This window comes from Cherax quadricarinatus, chromosome 20, assembly GCF_038502225.1.
Source record: "Cherax quadricarinatus isolate ZL_2023a chromosome 20, ASM3850222v1, whole genome shotgun sequence".
In the NCBI taxonomy this organism is placed as follows: Eukaryota; Metazoa; Arthropoda; class Malacostraca; order Decapoda; family Parastacidae; genus Cherax; species Cherax quadricarinatus.
The window spans coordinates 42311547-42333101 of NC_091311.1; the positions used below are offsets into that span (position 1 = coordinate 42311547).

The 21555-nt window shown below is 36.6% G+C and overlaps 1 protein-coding gene across 6 annotated transcripts in view; it reads right to left on the reverse strand.

Moving 5' to 3' along the window:
* Positions 1-1963: 1963 nt before the first annotated feature.
* Positions 1964-21555, reverse strand: part of LOC128700825 (metallophosphoesterase MPPED2) — a 32516-nt gene continuing 12924 nt past the window's right edge. For 4 of the 6 annotated variants that reach the window (XM_070087001.1, XM_053794290.2, XM_070086999.1 and 1 more), the window contains 3 exons: positions 19530-19756; positions 15566-15716; positions 1964-9785 (listed from right to left, as the gene is read on the reverse strand). In XM_070087001.1, the coding sequence (XP_069943102.1) occupies positions 15592-15716; positions 19530-19756 (352 nt within the window). In that variant the 3' untranslated portion in view covers positions 1964-9785; positions 15566-15591. The remainder of the gene's footprint in view (positions 9786-15565; positions 15717-19529; positions 19757-21555) is intronic. The other 2 variants (XM_070087000.1, XM_070087003.1) reach the window with 2 other exon arrangements.

Genomic DNA, 21555 nt, shown 5'->3' on the forward strand with positions numbered 1-21555 from the left:
ATATTTTGAGGAACTTTTAAATGTTAAGGAAGAAACAGAGGCAGTAATTTCATGCACTGGTCAGGGAGGTATACCATCTTTTAGGAGTGAAGAAGAGCAGAATGTAAGTGTGGGGGAGGTACGTGAGGCATTACGTAAAATGAAAGGGGGTAAAGCAGCTGGTACTGATGGGATCATGACAGAAATGTTAAAAGCAGGGGGGGATATAGTGTTGGAGTGGTTGGTACTTTTGTTCAATAAATGTATGAAAGAGGGGAAGGTACCTAGGGATTGGCGGAGAGCATGTATAGTCCCTTTATATAAAGGGAAAGGGGACAAAAGAGACTGTAAAAATTATAGAGGAATAAGCTTACTGAGTATACCAGGAAAAGTGTACGGTAGGGTTATAATTGAAAGAATTAGAGGTAAGACAGAATGTAGGATTGCGGATGAGCAAGGAGGTTTCAGAGTGGGTAGGGGATGTGTAGATCAAGTGTTTACATTGAAGCATATATGTGAACAGTATTTAGATAAAGGTAGGGAAGTTTTTATTGCATTTATGGATTTAGAAAAGGCATATGATAGAGTGGATAGAGGAGCAATGTGGCAGATGTTGCAAGTATATGGAATAGGTGGTAAGTTATTAAATGCTGTAAAGAGTTTTTATGAAGATAGTGAGGCTCAGGTTAGGGTGTGTAGAAGAGAGGGAGACTATTTCCCGGTAAAAGTAGGTCTTAGACAGGGATGTGTAATGTCACCATGGTTGTTTAATATATTTATAGATGGGGTTGTTAAGGAAGTAAATGCTAGGGTGTTTGGGAGAGGGGTGGGATTAAATTATGGGGAATCAAATTCAAAATGGGAATTGACACAGTTACTTTTTGCTGATGATACTGTGCTTATGGGAGATTCTAAAGAAAAATTGCAAAGGTTAGTGGATGAGTTTGGGAATGTGTGTAAAGGTAGAAAGTTGAAAGTGAACATAGAAAAGAGTAAGGTGATGAGGGTGTCAAATGATTTAGATAAAGAAAAATTGGATATCAAATTGGGGAGGAGGAGTATGGAAGAAGTGAATGTTTTCAGATACTTGGGAGTTGACGTGTCGGCGGATGGATTTATGAAGGATGAGGTTAATCATAGAATTGATGAGGGAAAAAAGGTGAGTGGTGCGTTGAGGTATATGTGGAGTCAAAAAACGTTATCTATGGAGGCAAAGAAGGGAATGTATGAAAGTATAGTAGTACCAACACTCTTATATGGGTGTGAAGCTTGGGTGGTAAATGCAGCAGCGAGGAGACGGTTGGAGGCAGTGGAGATGTCCTGTTTAAGGGCAATGTGTGGTGTAAATATTATGCAGAAAATTCGGAGTGTGGAAATTAGGAGAAGGTGTGGAGTTAATAAAAGTATTAGTCAGAGGGCAGAAGAGGGGTTGTTGAGGTGGTTTGGTCATTTAGAGAGAATGGATCAAAGTAGAATGACATGGAAAGCATATAAATCTATAGGGGAAGGAAGGCGGGGTAGGGGTCGTCCTCGAAAGGGTTGGAGAGAGGGGGTAAAGGAGGTTTTGTGGGTAAGGGGCTTGGACTTCCAGCAAGCGTGCGTGAGCGTGTTAGATAGGAGTGAATGGAGACGAATGATACTTGGGACCTGACGATCTGTTGGAGTGTGAGCAGGGTAATATTTAGTGAAGGGATTCAGGGAAACCGGTTATTTTCATATAGTCGGACTTGAGTCCTGGAAATGGGAAGTACAATGCCTGCACTTTAAAGGAGGGGTTTGGGATATTGGCAGTTTGGAGGGATATGTTGTGTATCTTTATATGTGTATGCTTCTAGACTGTTGTATTCTGAGCACCTCTGCAAAAACAGTGATAATGTGCGAGTGTGGTGAAAGTGTTGAATGATGATGAAAGTATTTTCTTTTTGGGGATTTTCTTTCTTTTTTGGGTCACCCTGCCTCGGTGGGAGACGGCCGACTTGTTGAAAAAAAAAAAAAAAAAAAAAAAATTATATGTACAGTACTTTTATTATGTATACAGTAGTGCTTTTTTTGTTGTTATTTTTAACATTATTTGGGGCATTATCAGACACCATCGTCTGCCCCATTGGATAGTTGAATCGAATTTTCACTATGCACTTAAGTGCATTTTACAATATTATAGCTGTAAAAGAAAACATTAACATAGAATACAAATTACCTATCAAATTCCTTTCCATCCCCATTATATATGGGGTAGAGTTGACTCATGTAGCTTAGTAACATACATACAGTTTATTTTTACTACATAAAGTGAATGTACAGGTTCCCCTACACTACCAGAACAATTAATTATTCATTCTGCATACTAAGTTCTTTCATCAGGTAAATCCTGTCATTCCAGTCACTCTCACACTGTTTTCCACAATCTATCTGTAGGACATACAATCATTAGCTTGCTAAAAATGATTTGGCTATATACATGTACAGTAATGCTGTGTAATCAGAAATAAAACTCCTAACATTTGTAATGCCTTTCTCAGCAATCAGTTCAGTGTTATCTGTCTAGATTTTCTGATGTATCCATTGACCTTGTACACCACCACACTCACCTCTTACACTTCACTTATCATTATCAACATACATTTTATGTGGCTTTCCCATTCCAGTAACTATATTCTACTACAGTATTTTTCTGCCATAAAGGTGTTTCTAAGGAATCTTTCATTTTTTAATAACAATAATAACATATATATAGTTAGTGTTTTCATCACTTTTCTTGGTCATATACAAGCCTTAAAATCACTACTACTTTATAAAGGCTTTGTGAGACATCAGTTACCCTGGTAGTGTGACCCAGATAATAATGTGGTATCCAAGAGTAAAATTATATTGGTCTCCAACTACTGACCCCATGGGTATGAGAAAAGCACACTGACAGATCTACTTGAATCCTAGGATTATAATATCCCCTCCCCTCTCAATGTTACTTTTTCCCCCTTCTCAAACTATTTCTCAAATCACTTTTTATAGGCATCTCAGTGCCAACTCAGATACAACATACATTCATAAGACTTTTACGTTCCTATCAATATAAACACATTTTTCACCACTGTAAAATGAATATAGCAATATTAAGAAGGAGAAATTATATAAATGCCACACTGTACACACCAAGGGCAAGTATGTTACTTTTGGATCACCTACATTAAAATAATACTTACTAGATTTCTTTCTGAGTCAGGCCTATCCATACTATTCCTCCCTCTTCGTATCATTATATTCACAATTCTACCAGTACAGTATTACTATCATTTATGGGCAAGAGGTCAACCCATTGTAGTCATACAGCACCAGGGGAATGTTAGAAAATCAGGTTCGATTAATCCGGGGAAGGGAGGGAAGCTCCAATTCTTTAGATAAAGAGCCATTCACCAACACCAGGCCAAACCCCACCTCCCATTGAAAAAACCTGATTGGGGACAAAATCAATCTATTCTACAGAATTAATCAAGCAAGTAAGCTTTCTGTACACTCTATACCTGACTATACTGTACTTGCTATCCTAGAAGACTGCAAGAAAACTTTCTCTAAACCATCTTTAAAAATTTCACTCCAAAAAATAGCACATCATTTAAGTTCTTCCTAAGATTCAAATAGCCACTTCAATTTTTCACAGTGGAAGGCACAGCAGGACTATCACATTAAGAATTATTAAATCACACACTGCTTTTGTATAACCCTGTAGAGATCATAGAGCATACTGGACAGGCAGTTTCTGCTTTATAATTATTCACTTTACAAGAATTTGCTTTAAAGACTGTAAGCCCTTAAAATACATGTTAGTTTAGAAAATGTATCAGATTTAACAAGTATTCACATTAAATTGTTTGCTGGGCTGATACTGAAGTGTGGCTCTCATGTTAATCTGAACAATCAAGTTTCATATAATGTTCATGAGGAGGCGCTACACTTGCGAAGATCATACAGTGAATGACAATGTGAGGTAATCAGATTTGATTTGAGGAAGGGGAGAGTAGCTCCAGTTCCTTGGATCAGAAGCCCTTCACCAGCATCAAGGCACCCTCGAGAAGAGAGATTTTCTCAAACTTGCTCCCATGCAGTTATTCTGAAAAGTGTGATGACTCACTGAGCGATAAGAAATTCAGATATGCAAAAGCAAGAGCAGCAGCATAATTTCAAAATAACATAACAAAGAAGGAACACTGCAGCAGGCCTACTGACCCATGCGAAGCAGGTCCATGTCACCCCCCCAGCTTAAACCAATGGCCCACCTAGTCAGGTCACTTCTACTAAAGGAAGGAGCACGGCATCAGACCGAGTAGCACAAGCTAGTCAGGTCCAACTCGCACCCACCTACACCCACTCGTGTATTTATCTAACCTATTTTTAAAACTACACTAAACTTTAATGTGTAGCCCTCTGAGCCATCTCTGCTGTGTTTCTACATTTTTTTCAATATGTCAGCCATCTCCCACCAAGGTAGGGTGGCCCAAAAAAGAAACACTCACCATCATTCACACATAATCAGTCTTTGCAGAGGCACCAATTTAGATGTCACTCCAAACAGCTAATATCCCAAACCTCTCATTAAAGTGCACTGTGTCTACATACTAACATAATTTTATCACAGACTGCCTGTAGCTCAAGATTAAGCCATACTGAAAGATTATAGAATAATATTTGTTTCTAAGAAAGATTACAGAATCTTCCCAGTGGAAGGGCACAATTTACCAGTTAAGTGGCACAAAAATAGTATGCAATGTGTGTGATTTCTTCCAAATTAGAAAGCATAATTTTTTACATATGTTCACCTGCTTTTAATGCCTCCTGCTTCCTTCTCTATGATGTTTGCTATACTCTTCTATGTGCCAAAGCTAAAGAATCTAAGCAATACTTAATCACAAATAAACAGCTCCTGAGGTGAATCTAATATTACACCAATTATCAAGGTGAAAGTATAATCAGTTCTTATAAAAATCCCATTATTATAATATTCACAAAAATGCTATATGGGTTGTAGCACTACTAAAAAAAAAAAAACTTAGAAATAGCTAATATTAAACACTTCTCAAGAAGTATTATGACATTGTCCATGATTTCTTTTTAAATAACAAATACTGTACTACAATCTGCTCTTAAGATTTTCCTAATTTGTAACTAATGCTTCTGAAATCCAGAGATTCCAGGAATCCAAGAAAGTGTACACACCTGCAATACATGACAATATAATTATCTTAGTGACTAGCATCAAATAAAGCTGTTGTTTGTGCAGTGAAGGCCAAGTGTAGCTGACAAGAATTGTGCTATTATCATCATGCCATTACATGATAAATTTATCTCATTCTCACTAAACCAGCAGCCACTATGAAAGGAACAAAACTGCCACAGCTGGTCAATTAACCAACACAGCCCTAAGTATACTAAATTTTTATATATACATGTATATATATACAGTATAGTAGTGGAATTGATTAACCCTCTGAGGGTCCAGACCCCCAATCTGAAAATTCCCCACAGGGTCCAAGAATTAAAAAAAAAAAAAAATTTATATTTTTTTATGAAATGGTAGAGAATCTTTTTCTGAAGGTAATAAAACAAAATTGACAAAATTTGATAAAAAAAAAAAAATGACGAAATTACGCTCTTGTGAATTTTGTTGTATCAGCGACATTTAAACATCGGTGATTTTGCCCACTTTCAGTCCTATCTTCGGCCAATTACACTGTTCAATTATACCAAATTCTTAGCTATTTTGCAAGAATGTGTCCCAGTTTATCTATTGAGCACAAGAAATTGCCCAATCAACTATTTCAACTACCCAATAAAGTGATCAGAAATTGGTAATTTGGCCAATTTCACACAAGGTTCAAAATATTCCAATTTCAAAATAGGGTCTAGAATAAACAATGCAGGCATTCCTGACACTAAAATAACATTTACTCTGTTTATTAGTTACATTTCCAGGCTTTACAGATGAATTCCATTTTGATTTTTTATTCATAAAGAATTTTTATTCGCACCAAAAAAATTGTAATATTGTAATAATTGTATAAATAATATCAGTGCATTTGTTAACACACATTAGACCCACCAGTTGACGTGCATTGGACACGTGATGTGATGTGTTTACTCTTGAACATTGGCAAAAATCAAACATTTCTGCTATTTTGAGCTCAATTTCAAACTATTTTCAGTACAAAAACCAATCAAAATCATATCTATTTCTGTTATATATCTTCCATTCTATCAAATGAGACCAAGAAACTGCACGTACAACCGTAAAAACCATATGAAAATACACTGCAAAGTTGCTGTTTTAATACAAAAACACAGTTGTAGTTTTTTCTCATTATGCACTGCGTGCTGCAAGATTTGTTTTATATGGCGCATACTTACCACACAGATGCATTCTCTCATATCTAGGCCCAAATTTACCGCTCACAGCTTATCTGAGTGAGCTGAGCTCATGATGTAGTACTGGGGCTTGGACCCTGGCTTCAAAGCCATAGAACTACAGGATACACCCTCAAAGGGTTAAAAGAAGAGACAGTAATAGGTACAACCTTTGGAAATGATAAATTATATAGTAGATTAATTATTGACTTTGGAACACCATGAGAATAGTTTCGCTGGTGGCTACAAATGCATAATTTTAGGGAAATGGACGAAGTGGGGACAAGATAAAAATAACAAAGACATAGAAAAAATAACAGCTGTAAACGTCAGTGGAATTTTTAATATCAATGGATAATTGTGACTGAAAGAAATTAAAAATTAATTAAAGACAAATGTTCAAAAGAAGAAACATTCATTCAGAATTTTTTTCTTATACCGAAATTGTTTAACAGACATTCAAAAGTAAATCAGATACATTTGGTTAAAAACATGTTCAACACTAAAACAAGATCCACAACCAATCATGTTCCACAACTCACTGGCCGAACATGAGGTATAGTACTGCATATCTATGTATAAATATTTCTAACTTGCTAAGTGAAGAACATTAACTTATGATCAGTCACATATTAAATATACTTGTTAGAATGCCTTAGTACAAAAATCTTTCAATATATTTTATCCCATATCTTAGCCTATGAGTATAAAATGCTTTTATAACTGAGTTGTTCATCTACACTAATCTTGTGGTAGGAATATTTGTATAGTAATACAAACCTTAAAATTGTAATTCTGAGCAATTAAATCACTAAAATTCAAAACTACTGGTAATATATATTACAATATGCTTCAAATATATATTACACAATGATATGAAGACAAAAGCTAGAAATACATGCATTGAGCTCCAAGTACTGATATTATTTCAACATTCCATTATAACCCCTAAGCTGCATCCTAATGTAACTTAATTTTACCACTTTAGCCTAGCAGTTTATTTTATAAGCAAGCTAGGTTTTTCTAACACAGGTCAACTTTTTATAATAATTGCAAAATAACCACAGTAGACCATCGGGTAACATACAATCTGTTAACACATTTCACTCTAACACAGTTGGAAAATTTTGGCATATTTTTGGTGAACACACTATAAAAGTACATGTAGGGAAAAATGTGGCACACCAGCATTCTTTCCACTCCATTTCACAGTAACCCTATTTTTCCCATGTGTTCTTCAGTTTAGTTTACACTCATTTTTTATTACATGCTGTTCTCAAGAATGTAACTACTGTGTTATCCGACAGTCAACTGTAAATATGAGCATGCATGGAATGTAATCAAGAGATGGTGGAATTATTATAACCTCCAGTAACTTACAAAATGCTATAAGAAAGTAAACCTAAAATATTGGATATTATGAGCATAACTCTGCTCCTGTAACTACTATTAAGGATGGTAGTCACAAATACTGTATGTAATTACAAACACACAAACAGAGTAACATCAGTAGCACAGTCAAAGCTCACAACCATAAGAAAAGCAATCAGGAACCTGTTATATCTGCTAATGTTTCTAGGAATCATTCTGAGTCTCCTAATTTTGGAAAGAAATATTAAAGAAATAAGAACTACTACATTAAGAAACAAAGAAAAGTATATATGTATATGTATACTGCAGGCACATAGGAGTTTGCAAGATTTACCTACTATCTTACACATTCATGAAACAGAAAGAATAGATCAGCTTTCAGACAAAGGCTCGTCCAAAACACTATTTACCCCACATGTGCAACACATGAGTATACAATGTCTGTGTAAAACCCACACCTAGTATAAAGCAAACTGAAATGTGGGAACATTCCCAGGAGTAAATCAAAAGTATTTGAGGAAAATATGATACAAAGAAAAAATGTGATCTAGTTTTTATGTCACTAAAGGGATAGAGAAATATGTAATATGATCACGATGTACCATACGTAATTGGAAACTACAGATCCAGATGAGCCCTATGGATGTCAGAAAACAACTCAATATAAGAATAGTGTAAAAGTGGAATGAAATGAAGTTATAAAAAGTAGAAGCAAACCCCATACAACCTCTTTTCCTATAAAACATAAATATAAAATTTACAAAACCCTCAAGGCAATACTTAAGAAACGATCTCATTAGTTATACTCCTTCATTAATCACTTTTTTAAGTAAAATTCATGCATGAAGTAATGCAAAAATTTGAAATCAAGACCTACTGTTTTCAGAAGCCTTTTAAGTTACTAAAATGTAGGATTATGGGAGTCAATAAGATTTAACAGCATGTACTATATTATTATTATAATCAAGGGGGAAGTGCTAAACCCGGAGGATTATACAGCGCCTGGGGGGGATGTGGAAGGCATTCAGGCTTAATTCGGGGAACTGGAGCACAGATCCAATTCCCTAAATCAAGAGCCCCTCACCAACATCAAGGAGCATGTACTATAATGCAATAAGAAAATGGGTCTCATTAATACCATTTCCTGCTTATTAAAAATATGAACTTAAGCTTCACACACATCTATATTTGCAGTTTGCATTGCCTTTCTAAACATTTTATTATGAAGATAGTTAGGTTTGAGTTCTTTCTTTCAATTATGTCTTAGCTAATGGTTAGAAGATAATGCTACAGGAAGCTCTATGTGCCCTTTATATACTAATAAAAATGGTAATCTCAAATGTAAGGCTAATGAACCCTACTTTGCAATTTCAGTATAATTTCATACATGCCACATAATATAATGGGTCACATCTAGTGTCCCAATAACTAACAAGAACTTTCAATATCTGTACTGTACATTTCTCATATTTTTTGTTCATTACAATTCAAAACAAACACTGACATGGGAGGGGTGTTCAGGTGTACATTTGTTATAACTACAGAATACACATTCATGTTTTTGTTTATCTGACCTCTAGTTAGTGTTATGACCTGCAAAATGTTTAACAGGAAACTACTTATATAATGCCTTCCAAAATGTCATTCTCTCTTGCCAGGCCACTAACTGCTCAGTCAATGAACTTCACCATATTTTGTAATTAAACTTTAAAAATTATTGTAGAGTATATAAGTTCATGGTGATATTAAATAAGTTTAGGGTAGTGACATATGGTATGCCATAAAATATATCATTAGCAATCACAGTCTCAGTCCTGACATTACCGATATGATAGGTTTTATTGAATTACTAATAGAAAGTAACTGCTTCAATACTGGCTGAGCCATCATGGAAACTGTTTTAATATTGAACATGGGTTGCAGCACCATTGATAAAACTCTTTGTGAAATATTAATATATTGTTATCATGGATGGTAGCTCCTATTCCTTGGATTAGCAGCTCTTCACTGGCATCAAAAGAGCTTTCCATGAAGAATGAACTCTGTGAAGATTGATAATGTAATTACCATTTCAAAAGTAGAAATCAAGTTAGAAACAAAGAGGAAGAAAACTCCAGAACCAACACACAGTAGTCAGAAAAAATACATTATTGTGAGGACAGGCATCATCATATGAAGGAATCTTAATTTTGGTTATATACCAAGAGAGATATGAAATAATACAAGATATACACAAATAACCCATACATAGAAGAGAGGAGCTTGACAATGTTCTGGTCCGACTTGGACCAGTGTGACTGTAAATGGTCCAAGTTGGACCGAAATGTCGTCGTAAGCTCCTCTCTTCTATGTGCGGGTTATTTGTGTATCGTTCCAGTCACGGTATTGTGCCTTTTGTGTTATTTATACAAGATATAAATAGTGAATGGATTCAGGGAAACCGGTTATTTTTATATAGCCGGACTTGAGTCCTGGAAATGGGAAGTACAATGCCTGCACTTTAAAGGAAGGGTTTTGGATATTGGCAGTTTGGAGGGATATGTTGTGTATCTTTATACGTATATGCTTCTAAACTGTTGTGTTCTGAGCACCTCTGCAAAAACAGTGATTATGTGTGAGTGAAGTGAAAGTGTTGAATGATGATGAAAGTATTTTCTTTTTGGGGATTTTCTTTCTTTTTGGGTCACCCTGCCTCAGTGGGAGACGGCCGACTTGTTGAAAAAAACAAATAAATAAATAGTTGTAGCAATTTGTTTTCTTGTTTCATAATCTGGGCTCTATTATGTAGATATAAAAGTGCCTGAAAGATGCCAGTTTTGACTAGTACTTGACTCGCAGCCTGGCTTGAGGCTAGCCTTCTGGGTAGCTGCCTGATAAGCCAAGCTAATTTCTGCCTACATTTTCTAGGATCACATAACCATCATATCTAATTACACATTTCCTGCAGGAACTTGTCTTGATTCCTCCCAAAGATTTCTTTTTATATTCTAGTAATATTTCTTCAAAAGTAATTGCTGGAAGAAAGGTAAAGAATCATGGACCTTGGATGTTAAGTAAGTGCTATCTAATTGTTTGTACAACAGATCCTACTTATTATTGGGCTTATTCTACAGTTCCTCCTGGATCTCTACTCCTTTTAGCTTTTATCTTAGTGTGCAAATTAAATGCACAGCCTTTAAATATTTTCTATGTATATATGAGATATGGAGTCCAAAATAATAATGTAAACAAGATGGTATGCAAAATCACACATTTAACTATGATTTGATTTTCTTTTTTCTTTTTTCAACAGTACTTAACTTAAACTAAAAATGCAATCCTGCACCTATTATGAAGTAACATTTCAAATACAGTACAGTATGATACCTACAAAATGATTTCAGTCTTTATACTCATATTAAGTTTCATTGAAAACATTTAGTATTTTTTTTTTTATTATCACACTGGCCGATTCTCACCAAGGCAGGGTGGCCCGAAAAAGAAAAACTTTCACCATCATTCACTCCATCACTGTCTTGCCAGAAGGGTGCTTTACACTACAGTTTTTAAACTGCAACATTAACACCCCTCCTTCAGAGTGCAGGCACTGTACTTCCCATCTCCAGGACTCAAGTCCGGCCTGCTGGTTTCCCTGAACCCCTTCATAAATGTTACTTTGCTCACACTCCAACAGCACGTCAAGTATTAAAAACCATTCGTCTCCATTCACTCCTATCAAACACGCTCACGCACGCCTGCTGGAAGTCCAAGCCCCTCGCACACAAAACCTCCTTTACCCCCTCCCTCCAACCTTTCCTAGGCCGACCCCTACCCCGCCTTCCTTCCACTACAGACTGATACACTCTTGAAGTCATTCTGTTTCACTCCATTCTCTCTACATGTCCGAACCACCTCAACAACCCTTCCTCAGCCCTCTGGACAACAGTTTTGGTAATCCCGCACCTCCTCCTAACTTCCAAACTACGAATTCTCTGCATTATATTCACACCACACATTGCCCACAGACATGACATCTCCACTGCCTCCAGCCTTCTCCTCGCTGCAACATTCATCACCCATGCTTCACACTCATATAAGAGTGTTGGTAAAACTATACTCTCATACATTCCCCTCTTTGCCTCCAAGGACAAAGTTCTTTGTCTCCACAGACTCCTAAGTGCACCACTCACCCTTTTTCCCTCATCAATTCTATGATTCACCTCATCCTTCATAGACCCATCCGCTGACACGTCCACTCCCAAATATCTGAATACATTCACCTCCTCCATACTCTCTCCCTCCAATCTGATATCCAATCTTTCATCACCTAATATTTTTGTTATCCTCATAACCTTACTCTTTCCTGTATTCACTTTTAATTTTCTTCTTTTGCACACCCTACCAAATTCATCCACCAATCTCTGCAACTTCTCTTCAGAATCTCCCAAGAGCACAGTGTCATCAGCAAAGAGCAACTGTGACAACTCCCACTTTATGTGTGATTCCTTATCTTTTAACTCCACGCCTCTTGTCAAGACCCTCGCATTTACTTCTCTTACAACCCCATCTATAAATATATTAAACAACCACGGTGACATCACACATCCCTGTCTAAGGCCTACTTTTACTGGGAAATAATTTCCCTCTTTCCTATGTACTCTAACTTGAGCCTCACTATCCTCGTAAAAACTCTTCACTGCTTTCAGTAACCTACCTCCTACACCATACACCTGCAACATCTGCCACATTGCCCCCCTATCCACCCTGTCATACGCCTTTTCCAAATCCATAAATGCCACAAAGACCTCTTTAGCCTTATCTAAATACTGTTCACTTATATGTTTCACTGTAAACACCTGGTCCACACACCCCCTACCTTTCCTAAAGCCTCCTTGTTCATCTGCTATCCTATTCTCAGTCTTACTTTTAATTCTTTCAATAATAACTCTACCATACTATTTACCAGGTATACTCAACAGACTTATCCCCCTAAAATTTTTGCACTCTCTTTTGTCCCCTTTGCCTTTATACAAAGGAACTATGCATGCTCTCTGCCAATCCCTAGGTACCTTACCCTCTTCCATACATTTATTAAATAATTGCACCAACCACTCCAAAACTATATCCCCACCTGCTTTTAACATTTCTATCTTTATCCCATCAATCCCGGCTGCCTTACCCCCTTTCATTTTACCTACTGCCTCACGAACTTCCCCCACACTCACAACTGGCTCTTCCTCACTCCTACAAGATGTTATTCCTCCTTGCCCTATACACGAAATCACAGCTTCCCTATCTTCATCAACATTTAACAATTCCTCAAAATATTCCCTCCATCTTCCCAATACCTCTAACTCTCCATTTAATAACTCTCCTCTCCTATTTTTAACTGACAAATCCATTTGTTCTCTAGGCTTCCTTAACTTGTTAATCTCACTCCAAAACTTTTTCTTATTTTCAACAAAATTTGTTGATAACATCTCACCCACTCTCTCATTTGCTCTCTTTTTACATTGCTTCACCACTCTCTTAACCTCTCTCTTTTTCTCCATATACTCTTCCCTCCTTGCATCATTTCTACTTTGTAAAAACTTCTCATATGCTAACTTTTTCTCCCTTACTACTCTCTTTACATCATCATTCCACCAATCGCTCCTCTTCCCTCCCGCACCCACTTTCCTGTACCCACAAACTTCTGCTGAACACTCTAACACTACATTTTTAAACCTACCCCATACCTCTTCGACCCCATTGCCTATGCTCTCATTAGCCCATCTATCCTCCAATAGCTGTTTATATCTTTCCCTAACTGCCTCCTCTTTTAGTTTATAAACCTTCACCTCTCTCTTCCCTGATGCTTCTATTCTCCTTGTATCCCATCTACATGCTTACATAAATCATCTAAAAGTAGTATAACATTATGACACATATTACAAAGATAACACATACTCTGAAAATACAACAAAATAAAAACTGTATACAGTAGAACCCCTGTATCCACAAGGGATATGTTCCAAGGAACTGCCATGGATATCGAAACCGTGCATAGTAGCAAACCTTAGATATAAGTCCTATACATGCCTATTATAAAGTTTAATTGATAAATTATGCACAATAAGTGGAGAATTATCACTTTTTCATTGATAGGAAGCACTTCAAGGCTTCTGTTAGGCTTTGAAGAACTGCCAGCTTTTCTGCTTTTGCACTTTGGGGCCATTATTATGCAAAATTAACCCTTTGGCTGTTTCGGCCATATATATACGTCTTACGAGCCACCGTGTTTGACGTATATATACTTATAAATTTTAGCGGCTTCAAATCAAGCAGGAGAAAGCTGGTAGGCCCACATGTGAGAGAATGGGTCTGTGCAGTCAGTGCGCACCATATAAAAAAAATCCTTCAGCGCGCAGTCCATAATGAGAAAAAAAAACCTACCGTTTTTTTTAATTAAAATGCCGACTTTGTGGTCTATTTTCGTATAGTATTTATGGTTGTATTCTCGTTTCTTTGGTCTCATTTGATAAAATGAAAAACATATTATAGAAATAAAGGTGATTTTGATTGGTTTTATTATGAAAGGAACCTTGAAATGGAGCTCAAAGTAGCAGAAATGTTTGATTTTTGCCAATGTTCAAAAGTAAACAAATGATGTCATTTTCCAATAAATGTCCAAGTAACCATTCTAATATGCAGTCATGAATGAGGTGACATTAATTATACAATTATTACAATATTGCAATAGTCTGCATAACAGTAAATCTTCTATTTTTTGTTTGAATAAAAATTCAAAATAGAAAGCAAGAGTAATATCAGAGGGGCCTGGAGACGTGACTGATGAACAAAGAAAATGTTATTTTAGAGCCAGGAATGTCTGCACTGTTCATTCTGAACTCTATTTTGAAATTGTCATATTTTTTTAATTTTTGTGAAACTGGCCAAATTGCAAATTTCTGACCACGTTATTGGGTAGTTGAAATCGGTAAATGGGCAGTTTCTTGTACTCAATCGATAGAAAAAATGAAGTTCTAAAGAAATAGCTGTGAGTTTGTTCGAATGGAACAATGGAATTAGCCAAAAATAGTGGGCGAAATCGCCGATTCGTAAATATCGCCGAGGTTGCTAATTTCGCGAGAGCATAAGTCCGTCAAATTTCGTTCTTTTGGTGTCATTACAATCAGGAAAAGATTCTCTATCATTTCGTAAGAAAAATAATTTTTGTTTTTCGGAAATTTTGCAACACCAGAAGACACCTCAGGATTTGGGGTTGCAACAGTCAAGGGGTTAAGAGGTATTTTTAGGCCATAATAAACTGTGGATAACTGAAACCATGGATACTGAATCAGTGGATATGGGGGTTCTACTGTATTGTATTTTGATTCTTACTCCTCGATCGTCTTCAACAAGCAGATCATTTTTATTTATGTAATACACTTGTCGCAGATCCCAAGGCAGGCATTCAATTCTTTACACAAATAATCTGCACATAGGAGAGAGAGGGGGCTTATGATTACGTCTTGGTCTGACTTGGACCATTTACAAGTCTGACTGAAACATCATCATAGCTTCTCTTTCCTATGTGTGGGATATTTGTGTATTATTCCAGTCTCAGGATTGTACCTTTCTGTTCTTGATTTATTTTCAAAATCTGTGCTTTCTTTGTAATAGTTCTATAACTTTTGCACAAAATATAATTTCAAAAGAAAATATAATTAAATGCAGACAATAAATTATGAATCAAATTTAATTAAACCACACACTTAGGTAGACTGCTAAAATATATAGATAGGTAGACAAAAATTACTAAGATCAGTGTCCAAATAAATGGTTATAAACACAAACAAACCTATATTAACTAGCTTAGTGGGGAGGTCATTTTGAGAACCCAGGTGGAATGGGAACATCAAACACAATAGGTGGGTTGACAGGAACATAGTTGATGTTGCATGTGGAGGCATTAATGAAAATTATCTTTCCATCACTGGTCACACCATAGCCTGAAAAGGAATAAGTCAGTGGAAAAATTCACAACCCACAATTTGGAGATGAAACTTAACACAAATTGAAATATTGGTTTCCATGCAATAACTGGAGAATGCCTCTTTTGACTCACTTCAAATTTTCAACACTTAAAAAAAGGTTTGGATTGGTTTTGGGGTGTACAGGTGCCAATTTTATTGAGGAAGTGTGGTATTGGTTTCCATACTATTAATAAATGAATTAGAATTAGAGTTATTAGATTCAAACTTTCAGTGAAGGTCTGGAATGTAACTGGACTATGTAAGTGTCAATTTGGAAAATTTATTTTAACCCTTAATCTATGCAGTGTTAGTAGAACTGCTTTAGCCAGCTATTTGAAAAAATGATGTTGATAAGTTGCAGTTATATAACTGTAGTGTAGGCATGCCTCTGGCAAGACAGTGATGAATGATGATGAAAGTGTTTTTTTCTTTTCTGGGTCACCCTGCCTTGGTGGGAAATGGCCGATGTGTTAATAAAAAAAAAAGAAAAAGGAAAAATAATTTTTATAGTATGTTGAATACACAAATGACCCACACAAAAGAGAGGAGGTACTTATGATGATGTTTTGGTTCAACTTGGACCATTTACAAAGTCACACGGTTAGCTTCCCCAGTTTTTTTGTTTTTCTAAAGCTTTTCTGGTTAAACATAACTACGAAAAGAAAGATAAAAAATGAAAATTCACATTTTTATAGCTTGATGAACTCTGACAAATTTAGTAAAGTTAGCTTTTTCAGATTGCTGAGGTAAACATTTTTTTAATTAGATGAGAGTGCTAAATCTGCAAGGGTCATATAGCACATGCGGTATGAAACCTTCAGGTTCAGTTCATGAAAAAGAAGAATATATCCAGTTCCTTGAATCAAGAGCCCTTTACTGGTATTAAGGTGCTTCCCTTTCAAATGCCTTGGCCATATAGTGCTAAGTTAAAAACTTCTAGGCCTCTTGAAGGTGTTGATCTCCAGCTCACAGATCTCGTACACAAATAACCTGCACATAGGCAACTGAAACTTATGACTATGTTTTGATCTCACCTAGACCATTAACCCTTTGAGGGTTTCGGACGTACTAGTACGGCTTACGACCCAGGGTTTTTGACGTACTAGTACGCCTAAATTCTAGCGCCCTCAAATCTAGTGGGAGAAAGCTGGTAGGCCTTCATATGAAAGAATGGGTCTATGTGGTCAGTGTGCACAGTCTAAAAAAAATCCTGCAGCACACAGTGCATAATGAGAAAAAAAAAACTTTGACCGTTTTTTTGGAATAAAACAGCGACTTTGCACTGTATTTTTGTATGGTATTTATTGTTGTATTCTAGTTTTCTTGGTCTCATTTTATAGAATGGAAGACATATTACAGAAATTGAGATAATTTTGACTGGTTTTACAATGAAAGATACCTTGAAATTGAGCTCAAAGTAGCAGAAATGTTCGATTTTTACCAAATTTCAAAAGTAAACAAATCGTGCCAATGGTCCAATACACGTCAACTGTTGAGTCTAATATTCTTTCACAAGTGCGCCAATAATATTTATACCATTTTTTACACTAATGCAGTAGTCTGCATAACAGTAAATCTTATATTTTTTGTGAGAATAAAAATTCAAAGTGGAAAGCAAAAGAATATAAGAGGGGCCTTGAGACGTGACTAATGACCAGAGGAAATGTCATTTTAGTGCCAGGAATGTCTTTCTTGTTTATTCTGGACCCTATTCGGAAATTGGCATCTTTTGAAATTTGTATGAAATTGGCAAAATTGCTAAATTCTGACCACTATACTGGATAGTTGAATTTCATAAATGGGTGGTTTCTTAAGAACATAAGAACAAAGGAACACTGCAGCAGGCCTACTGGCCCATGCGAGGCAGGTCCAAGTCTCCTACCGGCTTAAGCCAATGCACCCAACCTAGTCAGGTCAGGTCACCTTGACTTAAGGGAGGAACACGGCAACCGTCCTGGTAGCACAAGCTAATCAGGTCCAACTCACACCCACCCACACCCACTCATGTATTTATCCAACCTATTTTTAAAGCTACACAACGTTCTGGCCTCTAGGACTGTACTTGGGAGTTTGTTCCACTGATCCACAACTCTATTACCAAACCAGTACTTTCCTATATCCTTCTTGAATCTGAATTTTTCTAACTTAAAACCATTGCTGCGAGTCCTGTCTAGGCTAGATATTTTCAGCACACTATTTACATCCCCTTTATTTATTCCTGTCTTCCATTTATACACCTCAATCATATCCCCCCTAATTCTACGTCTTTCTAGAGAGTACAGATTCAGGGCCCTTAGTCTATCCTCATAGAGAAGGTTTCTGATACATGGGATCAACTTTGTCATCCTCCTTTGTACATTTTCCAGTTCGCAATCCGTAATATTAAGATCTACATAATGTTATTTAGTTTATATGTGGCACTGTTATTGTCCTGTCCAACATTTAGAACTTTGCATCCATTCGATAGAAAAAATGGAGTTCTAGCGAAATATTCATGTTTTTTGTCGACTAGTACAGTGGAATTGGCCGAAAATGGGGCTCAAAGTGGACAAAATCGCCGATGCGTAAACATCCCCGAGACCGCTAACTTCGTGAGAGCATAATTCCGTAAGTTTTCCATCAAATTTCAAACTTTTGGTGTCCTTATGATCGGGAAAAGATTCTCTATCTTTTCATAAGAGAAAATTATTTTTTTTTTTTAAATTTGGCCGACCCTGAGAACGAGTTTCGGAGAGGGCCTGTCGACCTTCAAAGGGTTAACTAGTCACAATAGTCCAAGTCAAACCAAAATGTCATCAGTATCCTATGTGTGGGTTATTTGTGTACTGTTCCAGTCATGGTATTGTGCCTTTTTTTCTTCATAGACTGCTTGGTAAATCTGAGCTATGGCTCCCAGATCTCTTAAGAGAGCCGAATTACAACTCCTATGCCTCTTGAAGGCTTTAAGGCACAAAAATATTATGCCTCTTGTATATACTGAGTTACAGGGTGCTGGGGTTTATGGTCTATGAGAAACCATGAACACACAGTTTGCTTCCAGGGTATGATTTATGTAGAGATACAAAGTGTATTATTTACAGCTTGGGACAGGGCTGTACACAACATGCTTTCCACAATTCTAAAGGAACATTATTACAGTATGTACTTAAAATTTTGAAGTCAAGAATATCAATACAACAAAACTCAAATTACAGTACATACTCTTATAAACTAATTTCTCCAGCTCAAGTTAAAATTGCATGAAAATATCTGTTCTGTGAATTTATATAAATGATAATTTAATCATAATTTACTAGTACTATACTGATAATTCTAATTCAAGAACTCTGGTAGCTAAATAAAAGTCACTTCCAATCTCCTGATTTTTTTTTTTTCAATAGACCGGCCATCTCCCACCGAGGTAAGGTGACTCCCCAAAAAAAAAAGAAGAAACTTTTTCACCATCAATCACTCCATCACTGTCTTGCCAGAGGAGCACCAATACTACAGTTCAAAACTGTAAATATCCCCACCCCTACTTCAGAGTGAAGGCACTGTATTTCACACCTCCAGGACTCTAAGTCCAGCTAACAGGTTAATGAAGCAATTATGCCATTACGCAACAATTTGAGTTACTCATTATTTGTAATGAAGCACTTTTTCAAATTTAACATGCTGTATTTACACAAATAACAAACCATATTATTATAAATGTTCTTCGGAGAAGTGTAGTCTTTCATATTTACCGTAACTGATCAATCCTTTTGAATAAAGCTGACTACTTGAAAACTCCTCAATGAATTAACTAACCTTCATGAATATGACCAAATACGTGGTATTTGGGTTTGACCCGGCTTTGAACAGTTGAAAGCAGCTCAACACATCCAGCCCTGACCCCTGTACAGCACAAGTCTCCATGACCAACAGGCGGAGTGTGAGTGATAAGGACATCGGTTTCAGCAGGTATAGCATCCCATTTATCTAAACACTGCTTACCCCTCGGTAAATTAAATGCCCAGTTGCAAAACTCGGGTTGCCTGTAGAGAAGAGCAAAAAGTAAATAAAAAGATGGGAATCTGGAAAAGGAAGGCCAGAAATCACTAAAATATACTAGTTGTTATAGCATATAGCACATAAAACCTTTAAAATCCATTTTTTTTTTTTATAAAAATAAAATATTACACAAAGTCTCTAGTCTTCCTCTTTACATTACCTTCTTTTTATTATAAAAAATATAAATAAAGTAATTTATGAATTTTCACCCTGATCTATATATATATATTTTTTAACAAGTTGGCCATCTCCCACCGAGGCAGGGTGACCTAAAAAGAAAGAAAATCTCCAAAAAGAAAATACTTTCATCATCATTCAACACTTTCACCTCACTCACACATAATCACTGTTTTTGTAGAGGTGCCCAGAACACAACACTTTAGAAGCATATATATGTATAAAGATATACATACAACATATCCCTCCAAACTGCCAATATCCCAAACCCCTCCTTTAAAGTGCAGACATTGTACTTCCCATTTCCAGTACTCAAGTCCGGCTATATAAAAATAACTGGTTTCCCCTGAATTTTTTTTTTATTTTTTTTTTCAACAAGTCGGCCGTCTCCCACCGAGGCAGGGTGACCCAAAAAAGAAAGAAAATCCCCAAAAAGAAAATACTTTCATCATCATTCAACACTTTCACCACACTCGCACATTATCACTGTTTTTGCAGAGGTGCTCAGAATACAACAGTTTAGAAGCATACACATATAAAGATACACAACATATCCCTCCAAACTGCCAATATCCCAAACCCCTCCTTTAAAGTGCAGGCATTGTACTTCCCATTTCCAGGACTCAAGTCCGACTATATGAAAATAACCGGTTTCCCTGAATCCCTTCACTAAATATTACCCTGCTCACACTCCAACAGATCGTCAGGTCCCAAGTATCATTCGTCTCCATTCACTCCTATCTAACACGCTCATGCACGCTTGCTGGAAGTCCAAGCCCCTCACCCACAAAACCTCCTTTACCCCCTCTTTCCAACCCTTTCGAGGACGACCCCTACCCCTCTTTCCTTCCCCTATAGATTTATATGCTTTCCATGTCATTCTACTTTGATCCATTCTCTCTAAAAGACCAAACCACCTCAACAACCCCTCTTCTGCCCTCTGACTAATGCTTTTATTAACTCCACACCTTCTCCTAATTTCCACACTCCGAATTTTCTGCATAATATTTACACCACACATTGCCCTTAGACAGGACATCTCCACTGCCTCCAACCATCTCCTCGCTGCTGCATTTACCACCCAAGCTTCACATCCATATAAGAGTGTTGGTACTACTATACTTTCATACATTCCCTTCTTTGCCTCTATAGATAACGTTTTTTGACTCCACATATACCTCAACGCACCACTCACCTTTTTTCCCTCATCAATTCTATGATTAACCGCATCCTTCATAAATCCATCCGCCGACACGTCAACTCCCAAGTATCTGAAAACATTCACTTCTTCCATACTCCTCCTCCCCAATTTGATATCCAATTTTTCTTTATCTAAATCATTTGATACCCTCATCACCTTACTCTTTTCTATGTTCACTTTCAACTTTCTACCTTTACACACATTCTCAAACTCATCCACTAACCTTTGCAATTTTTCTTTAGAATCTCCCATAAGCACAGTATCATCAGCAAAAAGTAACTGTGTCAATTCCCATTTTGAATTTGATTCCCCATAATAAAACTCAGATGAGTGTGTATAAATAAATGTGTACATGTATGTGTAGTGTGACCTAAGTGTAAGTAGAAGTAGCAAGACATACCTGTA